Source organism: Pteropus medius, unplaced genomic scaffold, assembly GCF_902729225.1.
Source record: "Pteropus medius unplaced genomic scaffold, Ma_sr-lr_union100, whole genome shotgun sequence".
Taxonomy (NCBI): Eukaryota; Metazoa; Chordata; class Mammalia; order Chiroptera; family Pteropodidae; genus Pteropus; species Pteropus medius.
Window position 1 is genome coordinate 10,865,767 of NW_024344378.1, and position 22,486 is coordinate 10,888,252.

The following is a 22,486-nucleotide window of genomic DNA, read 5'->3' on the forward strand; positions in this document are numbered from 1 at the left end:
GCTCAATTTTTTCATTTTTTTTAAAGTCCGACTCTTAGACCGGGACCAGCCGATTCGACACAGCATTGGCGGCGGGGAAGCAGTTCCCGCCAAGACAGGAAAGGTAATGGAGCTGGGATATCCTCTGGGGAGGGGTTTTTTATTAAAAGTTGAGAGGGATCGGTAGATGGTTTTGGCTTACACACAAAAGCAATATTTCGTAGCTCTGCAGTACTGAAAGTGCGGGCGCGAATAGACTGTCAGCCGAACAGGGGGGAGGGGGTGCGAAGGGGAGCGGACGCAGCTGGAGCTGCTGGGGGAGGGGGATGGTGGTGGGGTGGGGCGGGGATCCCTGAGGGCGCGCCTCTGTCACCAGGAGGGAAAGGCCGTGATTGCTTTTATGGAGCGGGCTGTGCTAGCAGTTCCTTCGCTCCCTGCCCTGGAGATGGTAAGGCCCCGCTCACTTTACTTTGCACCCTCCTGGGTCCAAGGTGAAGGTAGAGCCCCTGGAGGCATCGGGCTGGTGGAGGGAGGGCTAGAGTTAAGAGTGTGGCTGGCCTCAGTGCAGGCACGACTTCACATATTTCAGTTTTATTTGTTTATTGTGCAGTGTTTGTTCGTTGCTGCCGAAGCAAGATGGTGGAGTACCCAGGAAACTGAAGTTTGTTGAATATCTACGAGGCATTGATAAGGGCAATTAACGTTTATTACGAAACACACACTTATTTGATTATGGAATGACAAATGTTAATTAGCAAACTATGGTAGCCATTCAGTGTTTGTACCTGCTGAGTCAGTTGCCCAGGGACCGATGGATTTGTGAGTTACTTGAACCATGTCCAGTTGAACCGATAGGAGCTTTATAACAATTTTACAAAGCTCGTTCTAAAAGTCCCTTTAGAGCTTAATTTTCAAAGTATAAATGATTCTTATGAATCATATTCTGGAAAAGGCCAAGATACCTGGATGAAATAGTAGCCACAATAGAAAACTTCTTAGATGCTACCCCTGGGTAGGTTCTCATAATTTTAATTGTGGTGTAAATGGAACAGCAGGTATAAGGTTTGTAGTTTGCCAGTATATTTATTACCAGCACTTTAGAGTCCCATCAGATTAGTGAGATTTTCGTTACTTTTTGTCAGCAAAATAATTCCATTAAAAATTTTTGTTATGAGAAATGGACTCTCTAATTAAGATTAGTGCTTAAATGATAAAAATCATTTTTGCCATGTTAGAAGATACTTTTTCTGAAGAAGACATTTGGGAATACAAATCCAAAAGAAGACTAAAACCAATACATCCAAACAATTGCTCTGAGAATATTCCAAAATCTGTTGAAAAAGCAATAGATGGGAAAAAACGGTCAAAACGAAACAGAAATAAAAGAATTGTGGAAGCTGAAGAGAAGGCGAAGGACCCCGAAATATGTCTTAGAGAAACAGGTAGTCAGCCTTCTGTAGCTTCTAGTCAGAATTCTAGTTGTGAAGATGGTATCCAGCAGTCCCAAGGCACTCCAGGAAAGCACTGTAGGACTCCCAGAAACAAAAAAGTATCTCCAAAGATACGTCCAGTTTATGATGGGTACTGTCCAAACTGCCAGATGCCTTTTTCCTCATTGCTAGGTCAAACACCTCGATGGCATGTTTTTGAGTGTTTGGATTCTCCACCAGTCTCTGAAACAGGTAAGATTACGAAAAAGATAGTGGTCTTTAAATAGACCTGCATTAGGCGGGACGTATCAGTCCAGTGAAACAAGCAATACGCCAATAAACCAAAGAGATGAGACACTGTAAGTATAAATGACCCTGGGGCAAACAAGGAATGCATTTACCCTTGAGAAGGATAAAAAGATAAGTTGATGGTATAATTGTAAAGAATGTCGCAAACTTGAAAACAGTTTAAATGCATTTTATTTCATGAAAGTCTCCAAACATCTGTTATTTTTCATAAATGTTAATTGAGCACATACCATCCTAGATACTTTCGCTCTGTTTACTTACTTGACTGTCACAAAGACTGCACAGGGTAGGTGGTATTGACATTTTATAGATGTGGGTTCTTGAAAGTTAAACAACTTGCTCATTTTGTTTTCTTTTTTGAAATGGAGTTAGAGACTTATGAACATAGTCCAGTCCTCTAAATGTGGTTATGTTAGATTCATCATACTAATGCACAGTAGGAGGTATTGAGAAAGAATCTTAGATTATTAAGATTTTAATAAAAATGTGCCAGTCTGTAACAAAAGTAATGCCGTGTTTTTTATCTTTTAAAATATATAATAAATGTCATGTTAAAAATGTAAAAAATCCAACTTGGAGTATGCAGAGAATGGATCATGATGATTTGTGTATTCTAAACTTACATATACCATAAATAGATTTTTAAATCTCAAAGAATTAAAATTCAGTAAAATAAAAATAATACTAAGTATGGCTTTCATGTTAAATATGACTCAGAAGACATTTTATTATTAACCTAGTTATCATTTTAAAGGTCTGCTTGAAGATGCAAAAAAACCTTATTTTAAAATTTGGCATTAACCTTTCTATAGAAGTGTAACAAGTGAAAGCTTCATCAAATGCTAGTAATTTGCTTTTAAGTGGCTTAAAAACCAGAAATAGAATTTGGAGTCCCATGGTCAACACCTCAGGGTGAAATGTCTTATAGATAAAGCCACATCAGAGATTTTTCTTTGCTTTTTTTTTTTTTCTGACTATACTCTTGAATAGAATCTCAGATGGACTCTTCTTGAATTGAACTCTATAACATACTTTTATGACGTGATTTTAAGTTTTAAGCAATGTAGTCTTCTAATTTAATGTAACATCTTTTTTTTGGCGGGGGGTGGGGGGGATCATTTTCTTATAAACTTGAAAATGAACATACAAGGGAATATGCCAAGATGGTTTACAGAATATTTCTCAACGATGATGATATGATGGGATTTGGTTTCCAGATTCTTAAAACCTTATTATTAACATTTAGCAAATTGAATTTCACATCTTAGAACAGACTCTAAACTGGCCAGGGTATGAACAGATATAATTAAGATTATTATTGTTATTGTATTCAGTGTGAATATTAAATAATGGAATCCAGTTCGGTACTACAATTGTCATAATCTGTGTTGCTTGATAAGGTAAAAATTGGGGTAGAACTATAGTTCTTTGAGAAGCATACCAGTCTGCTTTATTCTTTATTGTCTGAGCGATAGTGAACTAGTGAAACTGATGGTGTCGGTTTGTAGTATGTGTGCAAGCATGACGTGGATTTTGAAGGACCTCATAGTTGTGAGAGTTACTTAGGGGGGAAAAAAAAGGTGTTAGTCTTAAACATTTTTTTGAGAAAATATTATTTGAAAAGAAATTTAAGAGTATTTGATTGAAAAATAATAACTAGCACCTTGAAAAACCATACTAGATTACTGTTATTTTATGCTGACCTTTTGATTTGTGTAAAGATAGCTATTGTCCTAAGGCCTCAAAGTAGGGCTGATGACTATCCGCTTATGTGTTAATGTATAGTGCTGATGCAGTCAAAACTTAGTCTGTGTTTGATCCTATAATACTTTTTCTTTATTAAAATTTTCAGAGTGTCCTGATGGTCTTCTGTGTACCTCAACAATTCCTTCTCATTACAAGAGATACACTCACCTCCTGCTTGCTCAAAGCAGGGCTAGTAATAGTCCTGTTAGCAGTCCATCACATGGGTTAGTTGGTAGTTATAGTGAGACTAAGTCAGGCCTTCTTTGTAACCTTGAGGAAAGATGGTCTCTGAATCAGAAACAAACTGAGAACTTAAAACATGTTTCAACTGATCCCTTGATGATGACACAGTGTCTGAGAAAATCTCAGTCTCCAACTGAAAGCAATAAAACAATTTCCTTTTCAACAAATATCCAAACATCCCAACAAGCTCCACAATTTGTGCAATGTGTAAATAATAACAAACTGGTAGGAATTGGTTTGCCTCTTGCTGAAGAATTAGATAGCCAAAACAATTCAGAACACATAAATTTGCCATTGCCAAAGAATGATTTTAGCGACTGTGATATCTCCTATTCTCCACTTCAAAGTGATGACGAAACTTACGATATAAATGGAAAGCTGGATGATTCACAACCTGAACTATTTTTTACAGAAAACTCTAAAGATGGCAGCCTAGAGGAAGATGACAACAGCTGTAGTTTGTTTAAAAAATTCCATGGTCCCTTACTGAAGGACCAGGAGAAGAGCTGCCCCAAAGTGAATAGCTTCTTAACTCAAGATAAATACAATGAAGAATTGTATAAAAACAAAACTCTAAATGATCCGTCTCAACTTATTTTCCAAAATGAGGGTATTATTTTGCATCATGATCTAGCAAATACCGATGATAATTTTTTATTGTTTCCACCTGCATTAGCAGGGGAGCTTGCTTCTAGTTATCAAGCCACTAAAGCAAAAGCTGATGAGCCAGAATTTCACTTATCTCTGTCAAATAAACAGAAACAGGTAACTGAAGAATCAGCTGTTTATAATCAAATTTCTCTTCCGTTAATTGAAAGTGAACTGTCAAAATCTTTTGAAAGCCAGGGAGGAGGGTGTCATTCTTTCCATCCAACCCAAAGTAAAGTTAGAGAATTATCAAGTAAGAACTTCAGTGCTAAGAACAGTACCAGCTTAGTATGTTCTTGCAGAAAGCCATTAGATGGTATGCTAGACAGTAAAGCTATGGTTTTAAATGCAGAAACATTTTCTAGCACACCTACTGCTGCAAAGTCTTTGAAAATGTTGCCATCTGGTCCTAAGTGTAATGTAACACAACCTTCTACCAAGGTAATGAAGCAAATGGATATAGGTGTGTATTTTGGTCTACCACCCAAAAGAAAAGAAGAGAAATCGATGAGGGAAAGTGCATTAGAAGGGATGGACTTAAATCCAGTCGTAAGTCCTAAGGAAAGGAGGTCCCGGCAGCGCAAGAGAAAAGCAGAAAAATCTCTAAGTGATTTAGAACTTGATGCAAAGAGTTTACATGAGAATTGGCAATCTATGGAACTTCCTAGTAAAAGGTTACAGTGGCAAAGAAAGAGACGTAAAAAGTCAGATTCACTACAGGAAGAAACACAGAAGACAGATCACCTCAGTAACAGGACAGAAGCTGGAAGAGTCCGTTTAAGTAAAGAGAAAGTCTTCATAAAATCAGCTTCTGGCGGGCTGCACAGAGGCAACATGAAAATCCCAGAGTCATCTAATGCAGGAGAATTGAGAAAAAGGACATGTCCATTCTATAAGAAAATACCTGGTAAGCTGAAATATCAATGCTTAATGTATGTACAGAGAATGAACTTTTTTGAATTTCACATTCGTTGCCCATGTTGTATGTTTGTACATGAAACAATTTTTTGTTTCCTTTGTTTTTATACTTCATCGACTTGTAACATAGATTTTGTGTGTGTGTGTGTGTGTATGTATTTAATCGTTTTCCCTCCATTCAGTAAAATTTTATTAAATATATTCTATATGGAAGGAAGATACTATACTATTTATGTAACTATTACAGATTTGACAGACTAGTAAAGATCAGCTTAATACAGAAAGAGGAAGGGCTCTCTGTAAGTAACAAATAAAAGACAGTCTCTAAGCACTTAAGAGAAATGCAAAGAACTAAATAGCTTCAAAGAAGGAAAATGCCACAGGTTGTACAGGTCATAAATGCCAGACATTTTAAAACCATAGAATAACTTAGTTTTTCAGGCTTTTCACAGTGGTTTCTCGTGCATTTACAGATGAGTTAGTAGAAAAATCTGTGGTGAAATTAATTTTATTGTTAAACCAATAACTTCTGAAAAGAATATAAAATAAAACTGCCAAAATACATTTGGTTGCAGAAGGATTTTTAAGAGTGTTTTATTGCTGTTCTACAGCTATAATTTGTTCAAAATATTTAGAGAAAGCACTTATGTACATTATACTACTAGTTTTGTTTTTCATAATTGTTCCGATTGAATTTCTGTGTTTTCAGTGAATTGGTATGCCATGTGTTGATAAATCTGAATAGAATTGCGAAGGTTTGCCTTTTACTTGCATGTCACAGTCAGCACACTTGGATATTTCATGAATACATTTTTGAATAGCTCAACCTTATTATTACTATTACTTCTCTAGGTATTGTTTTTTAGGCATTTTTTTTCTTGCCTCCCTCTCTCTCCTCCATCCCGCCACCCCCAGCAATGAAATACTGATATACTGTTTATCTGTTACTGTACTGTGGCCCTTTGGAGGGCCACAAACTATTGTAATATGTAAGATATTTTGAGTCTTCAATCCTTTTTATCCCCTTAGAAGCATATCACTATCACCCCACTGAGAATTCACTTTTTAGAAGTTAGCATTCTCCTTTGCTGTTTTGCAGAAGTAAAGGAATTTTGGGGTCCAGTAAGTATCGGGAAAATATCCAAAGAAATCATATTCAAAATAAAACAAAGATATAATCGTTTTGTACCTTCGCATTTTGACTTTTTTGTATAGTTATTCATTTTTAATAAGCCTATACTGGGATATTTAGTAGAAACTGACAAGACTCATTTTCATCTCTAGTATCACCTTTTGCTGAATTAACGTAGTATAAGTTTTAAATTATAAAGTTAAATTAGCGGTGAAATGTGAAGATGTTAGAGGGTTAAGTATTTATCATCAAATTGGATATCTTTTACTTTGTTAGCTATTGCTCAAACAGCTGTGTTGGTGTTTTCATTGCAGGAACTAGCTTTACAGTTGATGCCTTTCAGTATGGGTTGGTTGAAGGTTGTACAGCCTATTTTCTCACACATTTTCATTCTGATCATTATGCTGGATTGTCTAAAAACTTCACATTTCCAGTTTATTGTAGTGAGGTAAGTTTTAGTATTTCAAATTCTGAATTTATAGAATGCAATGAATTTCTAAGCAATTTGATTAAAAAAGAATCATTAAAAGTATAAGATCTGTCATTCTACTAGACGACGTATGAGAAAACAGATTCCACATTGAGATTCTAAAATGTGTTATTGTCAGTTGTTACAATAGTTTTTTTTAATATATGCTTTGTTATATGGAAACAATAAACTAGTTCACAATGTACTAAAAAAAACCTAAGTTTCATTTAATAATCATTTATTGAGTGTGTAAAAAAATATTCAAGGCAAAATACCTAAGGAGCTTACAGCCTTTAGGGAACACATTCATAAATAATACCAGGATGGGATCAGTATTGTAATAGGAAAGTGAACAGAATGCCCAGAAGGGAGAGAAAGGAATGCTTTACGCTATCCCAGGTCAGGTTAGAGAAGGCTTCATGATGAGACAGTGTGAACTGATTATTGAAAGGGGAACATTTCAATGCCTACCACTAAGGGCTTTGGCTAGAATTTGATTAAATCTTCACAGCATTCTTGAATTATCCTTTTTACAAACAACTGAGGCTTGGAAAGGTTAAGTGACATGCCGCAACTCATGGAGCTAGTAATGGCAGAGCCAGAATTTGAATACAGCTCTGTCTGATATCAGAACCAGGCAGATGAAAGAGAGGAGAACATTCCAAGTAGACAGTAGAGTTTGTTATAAAGGCACAGACATCTGGGAAATAGAACCATCGCAGCCACTTCAAATATTTCAGAATGGCTAAACAAGACATAGGAAATAACAGTAGGTAAACCTGCAGGGGTCAGATCATGAACTGTTTGTCATGCCAGGGATAGACTTTTCATAGGTGAGTAAGAGCTGGTGACAGTGTTTAAGCAGAATCGTGACAGTCATTTTAGGAAGTTTTTCCTGGCACTCTGGAGGGTTTACATTGAATATTAAGTGGGAGAGCAGGGAGATGATTAAGATGCTTAGGTTCTAAACTAGATAGGAAATAAAATATTTAGTATTTTGCTGGATCAAAGATAAGCACGTCCTGTTTTGCAGATAACTGGCAATTTGTTGAAGAGCAAACTTCATGTGCAAGAACAATATATCCATTCATTGCCAGTGGACACTGAATGTGTAGTGAATGGTGTCAAAGTTGTTTTGCTTGATGCCAATCAGTAAGTATTAAAGTTATTTTAATAATAGCCTATTTTTTAAATATTCAAAAGGAAAACACGTTAGCATGGTTATTTAAGAACTTTTTTCTTGGAATAGGCTTGATATTTCCTAAAACTTGAGTTAAACATGTTTCTCCTTTTGAAAAAAAAAATAGTATACCCAATTACAGAATCAGAGTGTAAATGTAGAGATCTTCTGTTATCGAACCCATTTTTTTAATCCAATTTAAATTACTATGCTTGACCTGAGACTCCTTAAAAAGAAAAAGATACGTTAACATATTACTGCTGTTTTTAAGAGATAACCTTTTACCATTTCCTTTAATGTCACATATAAATTAGCAGCTTGTACTTCATTAAGATATCAGAGGATTTTCTTTTTCCCTTTAAGTAATTCTTCAGTCTTTGATACTAAAGACTTGGAAGATTTTTTTCTTGGAAATGCAGGTTTTCCTCTTTCCCTCATTTTTTAAAAAATTTAAGGTACTATCAGTATTCACATTGCAAAAATGCAACTTTCAACTATGCTTTTTACTTTTCATAGACTGGTAGCCTCATGTACCTTAGAAATCATAGATGCTTCGAGAATTCAAATTAAGACAAATCTAGGATTCCTAAAATCTAGGCCAGTATCTTTCTTCAGTTTGCCTTGAAGTTATCGTCTGCTAACTTTGCTGCTGTTTCTTTTTTTAATCACTGGTTAGGACAACTCACGTTCTGATTTTTTTTTTTTTTTTTTTGGTCGACTTTATTCAGGTATAATTTACATAAATGACCCATTTTAAATGTTTGCTGTGTTTTGACAAAAGTGCACACCCGTGTAATTCCTGCCATGATAAAAATATAGAAACATTTTCCAAAATGTTCCTGTGTTCTTTCAGTCAGTCCTCTGGCCCAGGAAAACACTGATCTATTTCTTAGCACTATGGATTAGATTTGTCTTTCTTAGGGATTCATCTAAACGAAATCATAGAATATCTGCTCTTTTATGTCCAGTTTCTGTTACTTATCATGTTTCTGAGAGTCGTTCATGCATTGTGTATATTAGTAGTGTATTCCTTTTTATTACCGAGTAGTATCTCTTGTAAAGGACACACTACAGTTGGTTTATCCACTGAACTCTCGATGTACCATTGATTTTAGTTTATTGACTTCGTATCCTGAGATCTTGCCAGACTTGCTCATTAGTTGTAGGTTTTTTGTATATTCTTGAAAATTTTTCTACATGTACGATCACGTCACCTGTGAATAAAGACAATTTTGTTTTACTTTTTACTTTCCATTTGGGATATTTTTTTTCTCTCTCCTTTATTGTACAGGCTTACACCTTTAGTACAATGTTGAGTAGGAGTGGTGAGAGCAGACATACTGCCTTGCTCCTGATCTTAAGGAGAAAAGCTTTCAGTGTATCTATTGAGATGATTATATAATTTTTCTCCTTTATAATGTTAACATGGTAAATTGCAATGATAGACTTTTTTAATGTTAAGCCAGCCTTGCATTGCTGTGATAAACCCCACTCAGTCTTCATGTTATTACTCTTTTTTTAAAAATTTGTTGGATTTGATATGCTAATATTTTGTTAAGGAATTTTATGCCTTTTCATGATGGGTATTGGTCTGTATTTTTTATATTGCTTTTGTCTAGTTTTGATTTCAGGGTAATACCGGCCCTTCTCTATTTTCTGAAAGATGTCATGTGGTATTGGTATTATTTCTTCCTAAAATGTGTGATAGAATTTCCCAGTAAAATCATTAGGGTCTGAAGTTTGGGGACAGGGAGGTAAGGGGACAGTTTTTATTACAAATGTAATTATTTCTTGTGTTTTCTTAAAATTCAAAATTAAAGTTCCTTGTACTTTGGCAGTAATTTCCAAACCCCATTGTGTCAGGGGTCTCCAAGACCATCTTTAAACTCAGTGGTTCACTAGGAGGACTCACGGGACTCAGCAAAGCTGTTAAACTTGTGGTTACAGCTTATTACAGATTAAAATGAGCAAAGGGAAAAAGCAAATGGGAATGAACCCGGGAGAAACTAGGCACAGTTTCCAGGTGTCCTCTTCTAGTGGAGTGGCACAGACGTGCTTAATTTTCTCAGCAACAACATGTAACAACACGTGAAGTGTTGCCAATCAGGGAAGCTCACTGGAGCCTTGTTCAGGGTTTTTATTGAGGACCAGTCAAGGATGCATGGAATACCACGTGACTGACCTCAAGCTGCTTAGACTCCAGTTCCTTACAGCAAAAACAAGCAATCGCTACAGATCACATTGTTAGCATAAACTGCCTGATGACACTAGTAACACATGGCCCAGTGCCTCAGGCATGCAAAATGCACTCTTATGAGCGGAATATTCCAAGCACTCAGAACTCATCTCCCAAGAGCTAGTCTTAAAGACAGGCCTTTCCTGGGAATGTGTGCTGTTTGAGCAACCCAGGGCTACTGAATTAATCCCAGCACACCAATTTTTATGATGTAAATTTCCTTAAAGTGCTAGATTTTCTATAGTATAATGCTTTGTCATTGTGATCAGCTAATAAAGTGTACTAACTTGATATTGAAATAAGTACTCTTCCTTTCGTTGCTTTGCCTGTGTTAAGAATATTTTTGACATGTTTGTGTTCAGCTGTCCAGGTGCCGTCATGATCCTTTTTTATCTTCCTAATGGTAATGTCACATTACACACGGGAGACTTCCGAGCAGATCCCACCATGGAACGTTCTCTTCTTGCTGGCCAGAAAGTCCACACGCTTTACCTAGATACCACGTAAGAGAGGCTTTCTTTGTGTGCTGCTTTTTCTCATGACAACATTTGCCCTGTGTATTATGAATAATTGGAACATTTGCTTAGCTAATCAAGGCTATTTATCAGAGGGATGCTGTTTGAAAAAAAAACACATTTTCTTAAGGACGAAGTTGGGATTACATGTCTTAACTGACTATAGCTCATTTTTTTTTTTGAATTTCCTTTTGAAAACATGGTTTGAGAATCCTATTATTGAAACAAGGAGGAAAATTTGGGGGTCAGATTTTAGGAAATCACCTTTTTAAGGTTATCCTTTCAAGGTATCTGTAACTATTAAGTATAACTGAAAACTGAGGCCAAAATACGATTCTATTTCAGAGTATTCAGAGTTTGCGCTTTTCTCAAAAAGGTAATTCATAAGTGACAACTTTGACTTACTAAGTGCTATAAACATAATGGTATAAACCAAAATTTTTTTATTATTAAAGTACCTCAGCAATTTGTTACAAATTATGTTACCTATTTCAGCCTGTTTCAAGGAGAAGTGTGTTTGTATGGCATGTTTTAGTAAAAGATGGTCTTTTCACATCCAATTTGCTAACACTAGCTAATTTTTCCATTTTGTATGTACATATTAAATACTAGATACATTAAGAAAATAAGTTTTCTTTCTTTAAAAAAAAAACCTTTTCTTGTTACTTAGTACTATTCTGTATACAATTCTGAATTTCTTTGGGTTTTTATAAGAGAAAGGACAAAATCGTTTCTCTATTCTGATGGCTGACCAGCAAAACAATTTTGAAAATTGGGAAAATATTTCTTTGGTGTTTGTACTTTATGACTTTTTTAGTGATAAAACACTTAATTTTCATTTCAAATATATATAAAGTTGTCTCTATATATAGGGTTAGTTTTTCATTGGGTGTTATTGTTTTGAAGTAGACCCAACTGGATTTGTTATATTCCTGTAATGCTATATATATTTCTATATCTCCTAAGAAGAGAACAACTATGCGAATGTTAACTGACTTAAAACTACACTAAATTCATGTTTTGTTTCATTATTTTAATAATTTTCTTTACTATATTAGACTTTAGTTCAAAAATAATTCCTATTAATAGTATTTTATTTGATAATGATTTAAAAAATTAAAAAAAGATATTGAGGTTTATAATTCACAGCTAAAAGAGTTGGCTGGCTAGAAATATACTTGAAGAAAAAAAGGCAGGTTTTTTTTATTCAAAGGTGATAAAAGAAACAGTGAAAAAAAGTATACTGAAAATGCATACTTCCATCATAAATTATCAATAACTGGTAAATATTTTAATCATAGGCAATGAGATAACTTGCAGTGGTGTAAGTATATTATACTGCTGTTATGTGTAATATTGCTAAAGCTTATTTTCTAAAATAGCATCTAATTTAATGCTATGGCTTTCTTGTTGCTCTTTTTAAAAAGTACCACATTTCCATATTACAGATATTGTAGCCCAGAATACTCCTTTCCGTCTCAGCAAGAGGTGATCCAGTTTGCCGTCAACACTGCCTTTGAGGCTGTAACTCTAAACCCACGGACTCTTGTTGTCTGTGGCACTTATTCTATTGGAAAAGAGAAAGTCTTCCTAGGTGGGTGTTAGCTGTATCTAATTTACATTAATATATTATAAAGATCAGCTTCTTTTTGCATAAAGCCCTGTCAGTCTCTATTCTTGTACTTGATATTTATTTCCTGAAATGATTCAATATTACCTTCGAAGTTGAAGGAAAATTTGATACAGTCTGATTCATTTACACTTTGAAAGGCTTAACCTAATGGAAGCATTTGGTAAGTGTGTTTATGGCAGCCTTTATACCTACAAAATGTTTATAGAGCAAATGCCCACGCTACATTAGTATTTAAATAAACTTTGAAAGATGACTAGTGCATAGTTATATTACTGCATTCTTTGATGAAAACCATCAATTCTTAGAGAATACTTTTCATTTTTGTTCCTAAATGATTTTTGGATATGTTAGCTATAGTTTGTCTAGATAGTTTTGTGTTATTTTGTACAGTATTTTCCATTTCTTCTTAACTATGGTCACATGATGCCAAACATTAAGATATGTAATGATGAAGCCAGGGTTTTAACTCCTCTAAATTTGGTTTCTTCCATCCTTCTACCCCTTTCTATACGTATTTTGCAGTTTTTAAATACTAGGTTTTAAAAAATAAATTCCTTGGTTTTCCCACAATTTATTACACAGTCAACTAACAAAATTATTCAGCCTTTTTGTGATATTATGACAATGTAAATGTTTTAAATTTCTTTTTATTTGGTAAATCTTTATTTTAAAATTTAAGTTGTAATTTTATTATTTTTCTTATAAGCTGTAATTTTACTATTTTTAACCTTTTCCTTTGCCTACAGCCATTGCTGATGTTTTAGGTTCTAAAGTGGGCATGTCCAAAGAAAAATATAAAACATTACAGTGCCTCAATATACCAGAAATTAATTCCCTCATCACTACAGACATGTGCAGTTCACTGGTTCACCTTCTTCCAATGATGAAAATTAATTTTAAGGTAAGCATTCAAGAGGTATGTCTTTTGAGGATGAACTAGAAAAGGTGATCTGATGATTGTAAACTAGAGTGCCATTTACCTGCATTTCACATGGAGGAATTCATTTATAACAAAATCACCTATGGTAAACTTTGCCCTAGAAAATTTCTTAAGGGGAATTTAAAATGTTAGTTTTTTGTGGATACAGCTCTATAATAATTCATATGCCCACCAGGAGTTTAGGAACTAGTGAACTGACATAAGGGAAGAAACAAAAGTAGAAAAATATACAGCTGTCTGGTCGTTCAGACCTGTTCTTAAGCTCGTTTTCCAGTTCTTCCTGGATGAGTGGAGAAAGGAGTGGAGAATTCTGAGAAGTTCTTACTTTTCTTCAGATCTATTCTGTGTTAATATTAAGCCCCTATAATATTGATATCTGTTAGAAATTTACTTGTGAGAATTAAATATAATACTGAGGCACATCCTAATAGGAAGTTCTAGTGTTAGTTCTGAGGTATAAATTGAGATATATAAGATGTGACTTCACTGTGATTCAGAGGGCTTATTTATCAGATTTATTTATATACTAAGATTTATTCCATTTGCTGACATTTTGACACCCAGCAATGGAATACATCAAACGCGTGTATTAAAAACTATTCAAAATATACTGTACACAGAAAATGTATTTTCACTCTTGCTCTGACATCCGTGAAATAATTTTTATGGAACTTTTTGAAATAGCCTAGGATGCTGATTACTGTATCTATCTTATAAATAATAATACTTCTATTGTATAAAGAAAATAAATATTTGAGATCTATCCCTTGAATAAGGAAATTCTAACTGCTATAATTACTCCTTTCTTCATGAGATTAGGGTAAAATTTTTATGGCCTATTTTCATGGGTATATAATTCGTAAGAAATTTGAGGGATAATCAGGTCAGAGTTTGGTCCATTGGTGTTTTAGCCAGCCTTGCAAACTTATTTTAAATTTGGGAGGCATCCAATTTGTGTGGAGCTAATGAGATGTTGATTAATCATAAAATAAACACAAATGTCCCAAGGAAGCTATAACATATTTGTATTATTTTTGTGTTAGTTTTATTTCCTACTTAGTTTGTTCTGTTTGAATAAATTATCCATTTAGGAGGACAATGGAAGTGGAGGAGTCAGTTTTATGGAAATGAAAGGACTAAAGCTTTTTAACAAAGTGTTTCAAGATGCCATATGCCGCAGAGAGGTCATGTGAGGAGAGAATGGCAGTTTGACAATTAGAATATCTTTGGTGACCTGTACAAGAACCGATTCAGTGAAAAGATGTTAGAGGAAGCCAGACGGCAGAGGGCTGAGGAATGGATGAGAAGGTATACAGATGACCACATGAGTGAGAACATACACAAATGGCCAATAAGCCCATGAAAAGAGGCTCAATATTGTTAGCCATCAGGGACTGCAAATCAAAACCACAGTGAGACAGCACTTCACACTTACTAGGATAGCTATATTAAAAAAAGAGAGAGAGCGTGCCAGTTGTTGGTGAGGACGTGGAGAAATTGGAAGCTTGGTGAAATTGGAAGCTTGCAAAGTGGCGTAGCCGCTATGTAAAACAGTTTGATAATTTCTTAAAAAGTTAGACATGGAGTGACCATATCACCAGTAATTCCAGTCCTAGGTATGTGGCCAAGAAAATTGAAAAATTTCATAATAGCATCATTTCTAATAGCCAAAAAGTAGAAGCAACTCAAATGGCCATCAAATGATGACAAACAAAATGTGACATGTCCATAAAATGGAAATATTATTCAGCTATAAAAACGAATGGAGTACTAAACATACTACTCTATAAATGAACCTTGAGAACGTTATGCCAAGCGAAAGAAGCCAGGTCACAAAAGGCTGTATTTTATATGATTCCATTTATATGAAATGTCCAGAATTGGTAAAACTGTAGAGGCAGTAAGTAGATCGCTGGTTGTCAAGGCTTGAGGAAGAGGGAATGGAGAGTGCTGATGGGTATGGTGTTTCTTTTTCGGGTGCTGAAAATGTCCTAGAATTAGATAGTTGTGATGGCCATACAAATTTGTGAATATACCCAAAACCACTGAAGTGTCTGCCTCGAAGACAAAAACATGAATGAATGAACGAATGGAAGGTGAGGGACAGGAGAGAAGCAGCAATAGAGCATGGCTGTGAAGAGGAGCCACATGTGTTCACAGCCAGAGGGAGGTGCAATAAAGGGAGTTTGTTAGCTGTAAGAGATGAGGGTTTTTACACTGTGAGTGATATGGAGAAATCGAAGATACATGAGAGAGGAGAACAATTAATGAAGTTAACTTTCTGAGAAGGATCTAGAAATAGAGGTAGAGGGATTCATTAGCCTCAAACAGGAAGAGGGCCTCCTCTTCCTCTCTGACAATTCCCTTGCAACATATAAATTTATAGGTTGTTTGTACTGATACACATTACTTTCTTTTAGAGATCATATATATGCAAATCCAAACTTAAGAATTAAATCTTCAAATAATAAACCCAAGTACAATTTTTTATCCAGGAATTCAGATCAGTTTTAACGTCTTAGAAATGTTCATTTTGAACCTGTTTGGTGTTTTTGTTGTTGTTTTTGAAGCTAGTGTTTTTGAAAAAGGAATGATGTGAAATCATTGTTTTTTTCTGTATTTGTCATCTGTTGTTGGTATTGCCTTCAGGAGACCTTCCTCTTCCTCCAATAAAGTTAACCAGATGTTAATGACATTTTTGATGATTTCTTATCTTCAAAACACAGATGGAGCAGAAGCTGCTGGTTACCATGAAGCTATATTTTAGCTAGTACTTGAAGCTTTTTTTTTACCAGCCAAAAATAGTTTTGTTGCATCAGAGCTAATGACTTTTTTGAAAATATAACCTGATAGAGTTTCCAGAGTTTCTAAGACATGCTTGAAAGCCTTAAACCCTATGAGTAATACCTTTCATGCTATTTAGTTCAACAACTCAAATTTATGTATGTAATATTAAAGTTGACTACCACCCTGATTTAAACTTGATTCACTGAATGTGGTAAAACATTATGACAGTAATCTTACAGATGATTACTTGCATACTGAAAAAAATAGTCCTAGTGGCATATACCAAAAGCGTTTTCATCACAAACTGGTTACCAAAAAACAGGGAGACAAAGTCATAGAACTTTATGCTGAATAAATCAAATTACCCATGATAGTGGTTCTCCAGTTGTGTGTGGTTAATGAATGACTAGTGGCCGTTGGCAGATCTTTCTGTATGTTTGGCTTATGTGATAATGCCGTATGTTTTTGTTTGTGGCACAGGTTAATGGTATTTTTGTGTTAACTAATTTGTCTCATGAAAAGCAGAAGTTACTTCTCATTTAATTCTCCTGAGTGTTTTTGCAGAGACAAGTAAGAATGGATAAGTTTGATACCTATATTGAAAGTTGTGGTATTACATGTATAATTGCTGTAAACCTCAGTTTCCTATTTGTGAGGACAAGGGGAGTAAGATTAGTAATTGAGCAAGTAGCATTACGTTAGCTAGGGGGAGGTCAGTAGTTGGTAAGAAATATGACTGGTAAGAAATGACTAAGTATTCTTGTATTGACTTCAAATTAATAAAAAGTCATTGTTTGATACAAAGAAATGATTGTTATTCATCAGTGAAATATAAATATCTGATAAAAATAAAATGTTCAGCCTCTTACTAGTAATCAAAAATAAAAGTAAAACAACAATGATATATTTGGCTTCTACCAGATTCTACCATTTTTTAAAAGGTAGAATTTCTATGTCGACATTCAGAGAAATTTGCACTCTCATCCACTTGGATAATAGTAGAAATTAGGGGTTAATCCTTTAACTCAACAATTCCATTTTTAGGAATTTATACTAAAAAATGAGTCCTTTGTGAAGAGGTCAATCTGTAAGGCTCCTAGGTGCTGATGGAGAAATAGATGATGAGAGTTAGAAAACGTTAAGAAAGGGCAGATGGTTTCCATGGGAAAAAAAAAAAGACTCAGAAGGCAGAGTTTCTGGACTGTCTGTCCCTTAGGCTGTAAGCTTCCAGAAGGTGAAGGCTGTGTCTGTCCTCTACCACTCTGACACCAGCACCTGGCCTTAATAGTGGAGCAGATATTTACTGGATGAGTGAACAGGTAGATGGATGAATAGATACCAGCATCTTTTAGATAATAGTTCAGAGAATGTATGATTTAGGAAAAAAAAAAAGGAGACTTGGAAATCCAAGATGACACTATGTGCAGTTCAGGTTTTTTATTTAAAATAAAACTAGAATTTTATTATAAATTTACACTAAGGCTTTGTAACTCTGGGTGTAGGCTTAAGACCAAAGTGTTAGACTTTTTTTATATCCTTTGTGCTGTTATTATCTTTAATTGGATTTCTTTTATCTTTCAAAGATTGAACTTTGGTTATTGAATTTCTAAGAATTTTATCAAATGTCATCACTTATAATGACTTTAGTTTGGAAAGTTCTGTATCCTATTCCTGATTTGTTAGGGAAGCACATTGCTTCCAATTGTAGCAGCATGAAAAGTTTTAATATTTTCTAGTTCGTATTTAAAGGCGGAAAGAATTCCTGAGGAGACTACTGCTATGCATCTTTAAAATGTATGTCTTTTGTCTAGTACATAAAATTATTTCCCTCTTACTATCCATCTGTCAATTCTCTTTTGGTGTAATGTATGGGGATATGTTTGGATTAATGTTTGCCAATGGTAATAATATTAGCTGTAATAGGAATCCTGTTAGATACATACTAGTATCTCTAATATTAACATCCTCGTAGTAGTAGGATTTGGAGAGGTTTTTTTTAATAGCTATCCGAATTGTAATTTTTTAAATACACAATTACTTAAGTTAAAAGTTGCCTCATCTTACTTTTTTTAAAACATGTACTCAAGCATGTTTAAGTTTAGATAAGGAAATGGGAAAAGATTTTTTTTTTTCCCCTAGTGATTTTATTTATTTGGAAGCACGAGCTAGATTGTTGCAAGCTAATGCTTACCAAGTGGAAACTCTCTGGGACTGTGCCGATGGAACATCTTTAATCATTCTGTTTTATTCATATAACCCGTCTTCACTGATCATTAAATCAATATCCTGTTTTTACTTACCAGGGTTTACAGAGTCATTTGAAGACGTGTGATGGGAGATATGATCAGATTTTGGCTTTTCGACCTACAGGATGGACACATTCTAATAAGTTAACGAGTATAGCAGATGTTATTCCCCAGACCAAAGGAAACATTGCAATATATGGTATAACTATTAAATTTTCTCACTTTTAATGTTTGTAATTACTTTACATTTTTAAGAAGGGCTGGAAAATTAAGATGCGAGGAAAACAGGCATGAAAGAATCTTTAATAATTCAAGAGTTTCAAATTGCTCTGTGTACTCTAAACCTATTTAATTCATTGCGAACTGATATAAAGGAGTATGATCATAGTAAATAGACATGGCTAATACAGATCATTTATTTGCGACCAGTGATACGTAGAGGAAATTATAGAACTACTCGAAGGGAGGGATGGCACTGCTGTGTACTGGAAGTTTAGATGACACTGTGACAATGGATTAGAAATGATGACAACCAGAGTTATACATGTGAAATTTTTCATTTCTTGGAGGAGCTTTACCATTGTCCTCAAAAATTGGCTTATTACATGAATGGCTGATGGAAACAGTTTTGATATGTCACTAGTCTGGTGACTTTCAGCCTCTAAAGACCCTCGTTTACTCAGAACAGGACCCTCTTTTCACCATGGTACTTGATCTTCAGTAAGGAAGATCAAGGGATTTTTAGGATTTCATTTTTTTCTTTTTGCTTATTTTTTATGTAGGCGAAGCTCGGAAACTGGAATCGGCTTACTTGCTCTGGAGATCAAGAGTCTCCTGCTTATTGTTCTTCAAAATTTACTCATATTTCTTCCATGATTTTTCTGAAATTCACAGCTGAGCTAAGTGTTCAAATGGAAGAATTATTTAAAAAGAAAAGCCTAATTATAAATAAGAATCTATGTAAATGCATATTATTGTCTACAAAGAAAATAGATTCTTTTAATGTTCAAAGCTTTCATATTTTAATGTTTAATCCATAAAATAACATTTTTTTTTTAAAACAGAAATAAAGCATCAAGGGGTTTTTGACAAAAATACTCTGGATTGCTTTCCTTTTCTACTTTATTTTATTTTGGACTTGTACATTTAAAAAAAATTAATTCGATTTTTAGTAGGCAGTATCTTTTTTTGTGTGTTCCAGGAATTCCTTATAGTGAACACAGCAGCTACCTAGAAATGAAACGTTTTGTTCAGTGGCTGAAGCCCCAGAAAATCATACCTACCGTGAATGTTGGCACCTGGAAATCTAGGAGCACCATGGAGAAATATTTTAAAGAATGGAAATTGGAAGCTGATTATTGATGTTACCTGGAAGGACTTAGGTGTATAATTTGTTAGTAGTTAAATTTTTAATGGTATGAAATATACTTTATGTGCAAAAACTCACAAAGGTCACGCATTGAGCTTATTTTCTTATTTACGTTTAAATAATGTGTTCATGGTGCTGAGTGCTCAGCATCATCAGTGATAACTGAGACTGGTCTCCCTAGTATCCTTGATTCTTGCCCCTCCCCATGGGGGCAATTATATTCTGCATCCAGCCTTAAGAGGAAATAAAGGCAGGTTCGGGGACCAAAAAGATTCACGATAATAGATAACTAGATTGAAAACTTATATAAGTAATTATGTATCTTTGAAATTATTTAATATGGGGGATATTTTTATGTGATAAAACTTTCATATAAGTACACTTAAATAAAAAAATAATCTTAAGTTTGCTATGTAGTGTCTTGGTTTTTAGGATTTATAACGTGCTTTTTATGCAATTTTATAAATTTTGATGAAAATAATTCAGCATTTTACTCTGAAGAAGATGACTCAGAGAGCCTAGATAATCACTCAATAAAGGATGGAGGAAAGTTTGCATGAATGATGTTTATCTGAACTCTTTACTCAAGATACTGAAGAACTAAAAGTTTAGATTGCTGTATTTTTTTTAAAAAGTGAGATTATATAATTTATTCATGAATCTTGATCTCTCCAATACAGATTAAATAGCTGATTCAAAAATGAAAATTTTAGGCCAATGCATATTAAAAATTTTTTTATAGAGTTTAAATAAGAAAGTGGCTAGCATAATGAATTTATTCATATGTTTCTTGCATTACCTCTAGCAATGAAATTAACTTGGGATTTCTTAATAAATGTATTTATGGAAACTCATTTTCAGTAATGATTACAGTCACAGGAGGATATTATTCTCCATGAACTTTATTTTCATAAGCTTATATTTTGCTTTGTATGGAGGTAAGGTCTGTAAGTATCACATGTAGGGGAGGAAAAGCTTTTAGGGGCACAGTGGTAATAAATCCAATTAAACTATGTTCTCAGTTGACTTTATTTACACATGTAAAATATTTTAATTTGGGCTTGGTGCCTTAAGCTTTTTATAAGTTATAAATTATGAGTTATAAGTATAAAAATGTTATATATTCGAGAGATATTGGTATTTATAACAAAGAGGAAATGGTCAAGTCATTTAGGGTCATTTTATTTTTCCTAGAATTATCATTTTTCACTAGTAAAAAGATTTTTCATGATTTTGAAGGTTTTATTTTGAAAATCCACTCATGTTATTTAAGAGCAGCCTCGACCTTTTTATCATTTAAAATGCAAACACATCTTTCTACACAGACCACCATTTATGGTGGCTTGGAATGATTTTGTTTCACTGCTGTTGCCGCAGAATATGCAAAACCTCATTTAGGGACCATCCCAAATAGTTTTATAAATAAGTCACAGTCATAACGAAACTTTCCTGGGCTCTGTTGACAGCTGTATATGAGATTCTTAGTTTCAATACCTAACACTTTGGTAGGTTAAAATTTTCAATTTTAAAGTGGAACAAAAGAAGGAGAAATCTATCAACCCAAAATAAGTGGATGATAGCTCTTGAGCATCCCAAACGTGTGTAGAGAAGGAGAAATAGAATGAAGCCAACATAGGGGAAAACGTTTTACTATATATGTATTTGGAACTTTTCAGGAAGCTTCTTTACCATCTTATCTGACATTGAACATTGAACTACCAGATGCAGTGGTAACAGGTGGATTTCAAGTTCTCATGACTTTAATAGGAAAGTATTTTCTACTTGATGTCAATGTCTTTTGAATCTAAGTGATTTAACACTTCATATTTATTAATGTTTTGGTTTTCAGAACAACTAATTTAAATTAATTAGTTAATTTAATATAACTTTGTTCAGTTATTCAGTTATATTCCTGTGAACGCATTTAGAATTTCCATATTTGGTCCTGAATATCCATCAGTAGTAACCAGACTAAGGTACTAAGAAGAGACTCATCCTCAAGGACCGATCCAAAATGATCTGTCTTGAAAGAGTATTGATAGTGGCATATAACTTCTCTGATGTTTTTATTACTATCCATTCAGTTCATTTAGTATTGATGCTAGAAAAATTCCAATGAAAAAGTTATTTGAAGTAAGCAAAATCATAAGTTAATGGTTACAGATAATAGAACAGTTTAGTTGTAGGAATTACTTATAACTGAATAGTTGGAAGCTTTTAACTTGGTAATCATTTAAATATGCTAACTTTTCATCTTTCTCTTGGTGTCTACCCCTTCCTCTAGAATGTAGACATACTCTGTGTAGTAACTCATTCCCTCCGTATTTTCACAGTCCCATTTTGGTAAGCCAGAAATAATTTATAAATCATTTGTTATGGAGTGTATGCCAGGTATACACAACCAAGTATAACACAAAATGATTATTTTCTTAAATATTCATAGCTGGGCCAGACCTAGGGTGAAGCAGGAGAGGTGCCTAGGGTTCAAAACTGAAAGAGGTACTTCTTTTTTGTCTAAGGCGGACCCTGTACTTGCATGACTTTGACCGTGAGTGCCTCCCAAATTTTACGCTAGGAAACCTTTTGCTTGACTCAAGTGGCTGCTGGATTCATAACATCTAATTATGTTTTTTTTGCTGCTTTGGTAAATTCAAAATGTTTTTCTGAAAATATTATGCTTTTTTAAAATGTACATTAAAACATAAA

At 34.3% G+C, this 22,486-nt stretch overlaps 1 protein-coding gene across 2 annotated transcripts; it reads left to right on the forward strand.

The window, feature by feature from the left end:
- Positions 1-20: 20 nt before the first annotated feature.
- Positions 21-20,795, forward strand: DCLRE1A (DNA cross-link repair 1A). Of its 2 annotated transcripts, none has more exons than XM_039871155.1 (10): positions 21-103; positions 590-1,661; positions 3,571-5,262; positions 6,720-6,853; positions 7,908-8,026; positions 10,653-10,793; positions 12,254-12,399; positions 13,185-13,339; positions 18,469-18,610; positions 19,613-20,795. In XM_039871155.1, the coding sequence occupies exons 2-10, from the start codon at positions 1,187-1,189 to the stop codon at positions 19,771-19,773; spliced, it is 3,165 nt and encodes a 1,054-aa protein (XP_039727089.1). In that variant the 5' UTR covers positions 21-103; positions 590-1,186; the 3' UTR covers positions 19,774-20,795. The 2 variants fall into 2 exon arrangements, with proteins under 2 accessions (XP_039727089.1, XP_039727090.1); XM_039871156.1 differs by lacking the exon at positions 21-103 and adding an exon at positions 285-427.
- The last annotated feature ends 1,691 nt before the right edge of the window (positions 20,796-22,486 follow it).